The 10,862-nt window shown below is 48.9% G+C and overlaps 1 protein-coding gene across 1 annotated transcript in view; it reads right to left on the minus strand.

The window, feature by feature from the left end:
* Positions 1–10,192, minus strand: part of LOC138266526 (probable cation-transporting ATPase 13A4) — a 182,319-nt gene extending 172,127 nt beyond the window's left edge. Inside the window, 1 exon segment of the mRNA XM_069215388.1 lies at positions 10,053–10,192. Within this exon segment, the coding sequence (XP_069071489.1) occupies positions 10,053–10,109 (57 nt within the window). The 5' untranslated portion in view covers positions 10,110–10,192.
* Positions 10,193–10,862: the final 670 nt, after the last annotated feature.

The raw sequence follows: 10,862 nt of genomic DNA on the forward strand, positions 1-10,862 counted from the left end.
TCCTTCTGCTGGGCTCAGGAGTTGAAGTATTCACTAAAAGGACATAGCAGGTGAAGTCCCGTCTCCTTTGCTAGCCATGTCAGCAGGTGCCATCCTCCTTGGTGCAGCCTCTCTTTGCCAGGTCCGTGGTGTAGCAGGGCAGCCCATCCTCGGTCCTCTTCTCAAGTTCAATGAGATATGAGTGCCAGGGGTGCCCAGGTTGCAGTCAGTAGCCAATTAGCTAATGACAACTTCCTACGAAGTGTGGCATCTAATTATGCCAGCGGTCTCTATCCTCCCCACTCTCAAGATGGCAGACCCCTCACTCAGCATGTATAGCTCCCTAGCTGGTCCCAGAGGGGCGACTACTATGTGGGCTACTTGTCCTTGAGAAAACATTTTGACAACTGTTTCCCCCCCCCCTCTGCCTCGAGTGAAAGCCTGTCTACATAAAATATAGAGCCTCCCCTCTCCCCACTGTTCACTGTTCACCAGACTGGGCTTTACCATAGCTTTAAACGGCAAAGTTGAGTTAGTAGTTTAACTGGCCTTCCAGTCCGCAGTGTTAGACAGGGAGCCTTGCTTTACCTTTGCCACACCCAGGATGGCACAACCAGTGCTGCATTACCTGAGTGACCTCTATCTTATAGGTCCTAGATATCCGAAGTAACATACCCTTGGGACTTACAAGTAAGTTAGCTTATGCCACTTGGGAATAAGCCAATCAAACATACACACTTTACGGTCAGGGCTCTGGCACTGAGGTCTGGTTTTCGGGCCTTAGTGCACTCCGAGAGTCGAAACATCAGCAGCATCTGTCCAAAACCTTGGGACTGATCATGGAAAAAGAGCCATTTTCTTACAGAAACTTTATGTTACTTTGGAAAACTAGCCAACATAAATCTCAGCAGAAAACTTTGGGTCATGTTTATGTTACAAAAGTAGCGCACACCGAGCGCAATCTAGGCAATGATTCCTATGTGCAGAAGCCTGAAGCTTTCAGGAGAGGAATCTCATTAAGAAAAATACCAGAAAGGCCTCCCTTATACTTGTGAACCTTGCAGTTTTTATGGGCCCAGTTGAAATTTTTATTACAGCAGTATAATCTTGCATAGTTTACAGCATTTTGCATTGCATTCATTATGCAAAAAGCCAGATATTAAGCCATTATGCCATGCCACATATTTTCAATTCATTCGGAGACAAAATCTATGAAGTAAGCGCAGTAACAACGCAAATGAACAGAACATGAGCACCCGCTGTTTGCGTCATGTGCTCTTTAGCACGTTTCCTAGTACAAAATGGGTCCTTGGGTCTATTTCACTCTAAAAAAGAGCACTATATGCCAGGTTAGCAGTTCACATAACTTTGCGTAATTTTCCTGAAATATTGTGGAACTACACAAAGAGAATCTGTGAAAGTTGCACACTCCTAAGGGGATTTGTGAAATCTTTTGGTGCAGGGCACCCCACAAGCCTTCTTGCTACGGTGCCCTGCCTCAAAAGAATCTACAAGATACATCGCATTCCTGTCGTTTTCCCCTGTGCTTGCGCACAATGGGCTGCCATGTGCCAACGCAGGCACCTTGCACCATGGACACCTTCCTGCACAAAAACAGTCACAAGAGGTGTTGTCTTCTTTCTGTGTGTGCTGCAGAATACAGCAAACATGGAAAGAAGAAAGAGAAATAACGATCTTTATCCTCGTTGCGCCTTCCTTACAAAACCTTGTAAACCTGGGAATGCGTCAAAATCCAGGGATGTTGCTTGGGAAGACCCCCCGCACACTACAGAATGGCTCTGTGACACAGTGTAAGGCAGAGCACGACTTGCACTGCATCACCTTAATCCATATCTACGAGGCCATGAAAAGCCATGCGGAGTGGGTTCAGCATGGCCTTGTACATATGGGCCTGCAGCAACCGCTGTTGGTGTGTCAAAAACAGTGATGCACCGGCAGCGCAAGCAGATTGTAAATGTGGCCCCTAGCTTTTATGTGTCCCCACTGTTGGTGAAAGGTCGGTGAACTGCGCCCTTTGAATGAAGTTGAAAATAAGGGCAGAATGTGTGTAGAAAGGACTTTTCCACTTCCTGTCTATATATAGGTTCCGGAAGCCCGGGGGGGGGGGGATGCACATTTATCTGCTGCCATAGGTGGCGGTTGCATGTATGAAGGTAAATGTATATTTTTTGTTCAGAATTTTGAATGCCCAAAATACCGTAAGCTTTCTGTTTCGCATCCTGCTGGCCCAGCACCACAAAAGCTTATCCCTCAAGAGGCACTTTGTAGTTACAAGGCTCGTTCTGTCCAGATAATCCAGTCTGACACTTAATTTCAACCCAGAATAATTCAGCGTCTGGCACCTCAGGCCCTCGCATGATTCCAACTCAGGACCGTGAAACTACTTTTACTGAGTTTCTGAGGGAGCTCCTGATAAAGAGAAACCCCTGTGCTTGTTTCTACTTGTGTTTTTTTACATGATCAAAAGAGGCCCTGTATGAGCACTTAGGCAGAGGCAATTGGCATTCAGCCATATTGCATCCACAAGCTGTCCTCTTTGGAAGTTAAACCTGTGAAGCATCGGGTTATCTGTGAAGAAAAGCACCAGCTGGGTGTCATTGGCGTAGGATATCAGTGCAATTCCTCCATCAATGTGTCACCCTGGGGAACGCCATGGGGTAAAGTGTGCGATTGGGAGCTGTGGGTGGGTGACTTGACCTGGAAGGAGCAATCAGATAACAAGCATTTGTAATGCAAAAGGTCTCGCATTTGCTTGAGTTATAGCTACTGGCATTGTAAATTCATAGCTGGACTTTTTTTGACACATAAATTGATCAACCCTGCCTCATAATTTTGTCTTTTCCTGCCATGTAATTCCAGTGGCCCTGAATATAACTAAAGCACTTTTATTTACCTTCTTCCTCCTCGTGAGCAAAAAATGAAAATGTTGCCATTTAGCATCCTAACTTAAATCTGCCATGCTAATTCCAGTAGAATACCACTTTCCCCACCCCACCACCAGAGCTGGTGGCTGGCTATCACAATCCCCCCCAAAAAAGACACAATAAAGCCACATAGGAGAAATAAACTAGAACGGTCACTCAAACATATCACGAGTGTTCAAACAGGCATAGTGTAATAAGGATGTTAGTTATGGTTCTAATTGTGATAAGAAGAGATTAGTAAAACATATACAATTTTCATTTTCATATAAACCTTTATCAGAAATACATTTTTGGCATTAGACTATAATGCTCAAAACAGCCCCTAGAAAACCTTAAAAAGATAATGAACAGTGCTGTGTGTGTGGGGTGTTTTTAGAGAGAGAGAGAGCATGAGCGAGAAAGAGCAAGCGAAGGAGAGCGAGAAAGCGTGAGAGAGAGAGGGAGAAAGAGTGATTTTCTGCTCCTTCCACGTCTATATTTGTCTAGCCTATCATGTTCCCTGACTACCTCATGTTATTTGTTAGGCATTTGTGCAGACCCCAATATTCACATTTCCTCGCTTTGCAGTCTGTTTAATGCCTGCAATAGACAGTTTAACAACTACTGTCTTGCTGTACAACTTGTGGGCTTAAATTTTTAAAAACAAATATCCAAAAACATCGTAATACATTGAATTGCAAATATTTACTAAGGCGCTAAATGCAATGTACGTCTGGTTTATATTCTAAAGAACTAAAAAATGCTTCTGATTTTACATACTATGTGAGAGTATTTAATAATTCAGCCACCACGCCTATGAATACAAAACACTGGAAAAAGCCCTACGTGAATCTACTTGACAGAAGGAAAACCTCGGACGACATGCACATTACATTAAAAAAAAGAGGAATCCTAAAGGTGAACATTGCATACTGCACGTGCTCTGTGCAGTGAGAAATAATCATATTGCATCGTAATTTCTATTTATTTACCGCTTTCTACTCCTGACCTGAGGGATTTAAGCGCTTAATTAATTACAAGAGCCATGCTATAGATTTAATGCACATATCTAATGTAATACACACGTCACGTGACTGGGTGAGATCATTGCTGACGCTAAGTAGCAGTGCGGTTAGGAAGTCATCAATGACACTGATCATTGATGATCACGCGGTGAGTCACCCTGCAAGCTGTCAGCTGTCTCCAGGAGGGCAGAACATGAGTTAACATGCATGGCACACGGCACCGGGCAGCAGGGGGACTGCCGTTAGATCTGCCTCAGTGCACAGACGGCAAGGCCATGTGGAGACAAGTTAAGCATACTGGCGAGAAAGCTCAACACTTCTAAGGCAGACCTGGCTCCCAGGAATAAACAACCAAGAAAGACTGAAGGCATATTGGTGAAGGAAGGTAGCATAACCGCAAACAATCTCGAAATAAAAACTATCTATATATTTATTTTTTTGGTACGTATTGATTTCCACTGCTTTCCTACAGCAATAAAGTGCAAATGGGAAAGGAAAACACAACCCTCACTTGCAGAATATCAAACTATAAAAAAAGAGTACCTCAATCACGTCGGGAGCAGCGGACGGGCACTAATTAACTTAAATCAGTCAGTACTTGATCCCTGATCCACGGAAATGATGCCAGCCTGAACTGGACGAATAACAAGGCTGTAAAGAAGATCGCCATGAAAGCCAACAAATGGTGAGCGACAGGCAGGCTCCAAGCCCTTTTCTAACTACTACAGCATCTCGCAAGCGATACGCATGCACTAGCGCACGCTTTCGCAGGCTCGACCCTAAAAAAAGGTGCAATCCAGGACACTGCGACCCCACCCATGACAATACTTTGTAACCGTTGCAACAGGATTTTGTGAGACACCGTATCAAATGCAACGTTCAAATCCAACAGGCTCAGGGATGAAGCTCAGCCTTTGGTCAAGGCACTACGGAGTTGCTCGATGACTGTGAGAAGCCAGATTCCTTGCTGTGCACAGGCTTGAAACCACTTTGGGAAATATCTCAAATGTGATTATCATCCAGGAACTTATTGAGAATATAGTTGACTTGTCCTGAGAGGGGGATTGGCTACCTTATCAGGTATGGACCTATCAGGAGGGGCCTCTGATGTCACCTGCTGGCACTCGCCACTCAGAGCCCTCCAGGGTGCCCCCACACCTTGGAAAACAAGATGTCTGAGGTCTGGGACACACTGGAGGAACTCTGGGCACCACCCCTGGGGTGGTGATGGACAGGGGAGTGGCCACTCCCCTTTCCTTTGTCCAGTTTCGTGCCAGAGCAGGGGCTGGGGGTCCCTGAACTGGTGCAGACTGGATTATCCAAGGAGGGCACCATCCGTGCCCTTCAAAGCACTTCCAGAGGCTCTGGGAGGATACCCCTCCCAAGCCTGTAACACCTATTTCCAAAGGGAGAGGGTGTAACACCCCTCTCCTAAAGGAAATGCATTGTTCTGCCTTCCTGGGACTGAGCTGCTCAGACCAGAGGAGGGCAGAATCCTGTCTGTGAGGTGGCAGCAGCTGCAGCTGCAGTACAAGCCTCAGAGAGCTGGTTTGGCAGTACTGGGGGTCCATGGTGGAGCCCCCAGGATGCATGGAATTGGCTCCCCAATACCATATTTGGAATGGGGGGATAATTCCATGATCTTAGACACCTTACATGGCCATATTCGGGGTTACCATTGTGAAGCTACATATAGGTATTGGCCTATAGGTAGTGCACACTTGTAATGGCGTCCCCGCACTCACAAAATCGGGGGAATTGGCCCTGGACTATGTGAGGGCACCTTTGCTAGTGCAAGAGTGCCCTCACACTTAGTAACTTTGCAACTAACCTTCAGCAAGTGAAGGTTAGACATATAGGTGACTTATAAGTTACTTAAGTGCATTGAAAATGGCTGTGAAATAACGTGTGCGTTATTTCACACAGGCTGCAGTGGCAGGCCTGTGAAAGGGTTTGTCTGAGCTCCTTATGGGTGGCAAAAGAAATGCTGCAGCCCATAAGGTTTTCCTGGAACCCCAGTGCTGTGGGTACCTTGGTACCACATACTAGGGACTTGTAAGGGGGGTCCAGTGTGCAAATTGAAAATGGTAAATGAAGTCACTAGCTTATAGTGACAAATGTAAAAGCAGATAGAGCAAAAGCACTGAGGTTCTGATTAGCAGAACTTGAGTGACACAGTCAAGCACTATTCACAACACACACATTAGGCCACAAACTATGAGCACTGGGGTCCTGACAAGCAGGATCCCAGTGAGACAGGCAAAACCATACTGACATACAGGTAAAAATGGGGGTAACATGCCAAGAAAGATGGTACTTTCCTACACTCTGGGACATAGTTCCTCATCTGTCCTTGAGGACAACTCTGTCCCTGACGCTTAATATCTAAAATACCAGATTATTAGAAATTGTACCAACTGAAGGTAAGATGTCAGATCTGTCTGGAGGTTAAGGTTTCTCCACTCTGCATTTTTTCTGCACTCCTTAGTGTCTATGAACTGGTCAGACTGGATTAACTGCAGTCTCCCAGGGCTGCTCTTGCAGGAAGGGGTCTGAGTATCAAGGGAGCAGAATGAACTGTGGTTCACTGAAGCACTATCACAGTAGTGCATTGTGGGATTTGTAGTTTGAGAGTGTAAGATATTGTTACACTGTTTGTGAGCTTCTGGGACGTGAGCTGTGAGTTTGCGGGTCTTTGGGTGGTTTGATATCTGTGATCCTGACGTTTTTGTCATTTTTGTAAGTTGGAGATGATTAGGTGTATTGTGAAAAGGGCTGCGATTTGTGGTTAGATTGAAAATGTATGATTTCTTCGCTTATGTGTTGAGTTGGTTTGGATAAAAGGATTAGGCAAAGTCAACCTCTCGGATATATTGGTGAACTTGTCTGCAATTACTAAAGCTTTTGTTGAACACATTTCAACTTTGATTAGAGTGTGTTCCTTGGCGCCTTGGATTACACACACCCAGCAAGGTTGGGTTACTGCTGGGAGCGAATCTGCCTTAGTGTGGTCGGCTGTGCCACAAAGGTGCCCATTCTTTCCTCTTGTGAGATTGACTTATTTTTCTTCCAGTATTTAGGTTAAGCAGACAAGAGATTGATTTTATTTTGTGAATTATTGTGTTTTTGGTCTGAAAAGCATTGCAGTGTAGTGAACTGTGCTGTGATTGGTGAGTTGCCACAGAAAGGATGTGTTACAATTAGTTGAAGGTAATTGAGAAGCTGTGCAGTGATTGGCAAGCGTGACAGTGAGTTCTGCTGTCATTGGTCAGTAGCACTCTGGGCTGTGCAGTGATTGGTTGACCTTTGCCATATCTGGGCTATGATGGATTAACTGCTGTTTGCTTGCGTGGTTTGGTCATAGTTGGTTCAAGTTAAAATGGGTGCTATGCTGTGCTGGATCAAAAGCCTAAAGCTCTTGAGACTGAGGGAGAAAAGATTCATTCAGAAGGTTCTCCTGCCTAGCAAATAATGTTGAATTTGGGTTCGCACATGTGTGTACAGTTGAAAGAATGAAACTAGATTTCATCTGATGATAAGAACCATGGTGAGCACCTTCACTGAGAGAAAGCTTGAATATTTGAGGCTAAAAATGCTTGACAAAAAAGGCAACCTGGACCTGTAGAGTGTGAGGATTTGAATGAATGGGGTTGTGGCACAGTCAAATATGAAGAATGAAGAGATTGGTTAAACGTGCTGTGGGCCCTGGTTAGAATCAGGATGGAGCCTGCAGAAGAGAGCACGGAGAGGATACTATGCTGGGAATGTTTTCTGTCAATACACTGGAGGAAAAGAAACTGAATAATAAAGCTGATAAAAATAAAAATGAGAGAAGAAGAAACAGAAAGAAAATAATTCAGTTGAGGAGAACAGAGGATCATTTCTTAAATGATTCACGAGATCCTCGATCTTCTCCAGTTAGGGCCGATTTAAGGAAAGTGATGGTACATCACACGTAGCGCCACATTTTATGCGGCCTCTAGCGCCCTCCTACCGCTACCGTGTGTGCGCCATATTTAAAATACTGCGCATGCGGCAAGGTAGAGGGCAATAGCACAAGAAATTTCTGACGCTATTGATGTACGGTTCAGGGTTAGGACGGTACACGGGGGCCCAATGTAACCAATGGGAGCCCCCGTTTAATGCCCACTCCGGGCCGAAATGGGGCAACGGGGGACACTAATGTGTCGCATGGCGTCTCTGAAGATATGGCTGATGGCATCACTGATGACATCACTAAAGATGGCATCTGACATCTACTGTGACGTCGATGAAAGGGAGCAAGAAAGAACAGAAAAGAAACCAGGGAGAGTCCGGGTTAAAGAGAGGAAGGAGACTAGAAGTTAGAGGGGAAGAGAGAGTGAAAGAACGGGAGGTGGGCGAATTAAACGGAAAAAAGAGAGGAAATGCAAGAAAGGAACAGAATGAAAACAAATGAAAAGCGAGAGAAAGGGAAGTCAGGGACAGGAAGAGAGCCGAGGGTAGGGGGGAGAGAGCTGAGGGTAGGAGGGAGAGAGCCGAGGGTAGGAGGGGGGGAGAGAGCCAAGGGTAGGAGGAGGGGAGAGAGCAGAGGGTAGGAGTGAGAGAGCCGACGGTAGGAGGGGGGAGATAGCCGAGGGTAGGAGGGGGAGAGAGCCGAAGGTAGGGGGGAGAGAGCCGAAGGTAGGGGGGAGAGAGCCGAGGGTAGGAGGGGGGGAGAGAGCCGAAGGTAGGGGGGAGAGAGCCGAAGGTAGGGGGGAGAGAGCCGAGGGTAGGAGGGGGGGAGAGAGCCGAGGGTAGGAGGGAGAGAGCCGAGGGTAGGAGGGGGGAGAGAGCCGAGGGTAGGAGGGAGAGAGCCGAGGGTAGGAGGAGAGAGCCGACGGTAGGAGGGGGGAGATAGCCGAGGGTAGGAGGGGGAGAGGCGAGGGTAGGGGGGAGAGAGCCGAAGGTAGGGGGGAGAGAGCCGAGGGTAGGAGGAGGGGAGAGAGCAGAGGGTAGGAGGGGGGGAGAGAGCCGAGGGTAGGAGGGAGAGAGCCGAGGGTAGGAGGAGGGGAGAGAGCAGAGGGTAGGAGGGGGGGAGAGAGCCTAGGGTAGGAGGGAGAGAGCCGAGGGTAGGGGGAGAGAGCCGAGGGTAGGGGGGAGACCCGGGACGGCTGGGATGAGAGAGGCAACGGAGCCTGCAGGGATTATCCGAACTCTCCTGGGATTCTCGTGTCTTCAGAGGAAAGAAGCTTTAAGACGAATTTCAGAATAACAAGGAAGGAGTGACATGCGTGACACACTCATCAACCAAGGGAGGTGGTAAATCTAATGTTACACCGAGGGTGAAAGAAGTCCGAGTGATGCAGGGCAGCAGGGCCAGCTCGCCTGGTGCAGAAGAAACTGATTTCCTTCCCAGCCCTGCCATTTCTCAGAGGCTGCTGCGTAACAAAAGCCCCGCAGCCTCCGAGGTCCAGGCACCCCCCAGCACCGCACTTGGCCTCGGTGAGTCATGAGGGGGGCCCACCATGGTCTCTGCAGGGGGGGTCAGGGACCAGCACGCCTGATGCAGAATACATTGATTTCTTCCCAGCCCCGGCATGTCTCAGAGGCACAGGAGTAACAAGGACCCCCGTAGCGCCCGAAGTCCCGGGTCCCTGGAACTCGAGGGGCTCCCTCAGCACTGCGCCTGGCCCCAGTGAGTTCTGAGGGGGCCCTTCCATGTTCTCTGCAAGGTGGGGGCAGCACGCCTGATGCAGAATACATTGATTTCTTACCACCTCAGGCATGTCTCAGAGGCAGCGGCGTAACAAAGGCCCCTCAGCCCCGGAGGTCCAGGGACCCTTGAACTCCAGGGTCTCCCACAGCACCGCACCTGGCCTGAGGGGGGCCCTCCATGTTCTCTGCGGGGAGGGGGGTGTCGGGACTATAACGCCAGATGCAGAAGGAACTGATTGCTTCCCGGCCCTGTCAGGTCTCAGAGTTGCTCCCTCACCCGCTCGGCCGTGGCTCAGAGGTCTGACATCTTCTGCTATAAACTTCATCATAAAGTTTAGGAGGGCGCGCGCCACAGTCGCAGCAGGTGCCCCAGATCACACAAGCGCTCGGCGGGCGCCGGGCTCCGGGTCCAGTCTGGCACCTTCTGCACAGCGCGCGGGGCTCTTACCATCTCCTGCTCCTCGCCCTCACTGATTATCGATCGGTGATCGCTCCTCTCCACCATCTCTGCTGGGGCCCCTCGGGCTGCACCCCCTGTCTGCCGGGGTTCAGGGAGCCACTCGGGGAGCAGGTGGCAGCACCCACACTCTGCTGTGGACACAGTGACTGGAAGACACCTCTCAGACAGGGATCCACCCTCACACGCAGCCACACCCTCACTCACACACAGCCTCCCACACACACACACACACACAGCTGTGGACACAGTGACTGGAAGACACCTCTCACACAGGGATCCACCCTCACACGCAGCCACACCCTCACTCACACAGAGCCACGGCCTCACACACACACACAGCTGTGGACACAGTGACTGGAAGACACCTCTCACACAGGGATCCACCCTCACACGCAGCCACACCCTCACTCACACACAGCCTCCCACACACACACAAACACAGCTGTGGACACAGTGACTGGAAGACACCTCTCACACAGGGATCCACCCTCACACACAGCCACACCCTCACTCACACAGAGCCACGCCCTCACACACACACACAGCTGTGGACACAGTGACTAGAAGACACCTCTCACACAGAGACCCACCCTCACACGCAGCCACACCCTCACTCACACAGAGCCACGGCCTCACACACACACAGCTGTGGACACAGTGACTAGAAGACACCTCTCACACAGGGACCCACCCTCACACGCAGCCACACCCTCACTCACACACAGCCTCCCACACACACACACACACAGCTGTGGACACAGTGACTGGAAGACACCTCTCACACAGGGATCCACCCTC

This window comes from Pleurodeles waltl, chromosome 11 (genome assembly GCF_031143425.1).
Source record: "Pleurodeles waltl isolate 20211129_DDA chromosome 11, aPleWal1.hap1.20221129, whole genome shotgun sequence".
NCBI lineage: Eukaryota > Metazoa > Chordata > Amphibia > Caudata > Salamandridae > Pleurodeles > Pleurodeles waltl.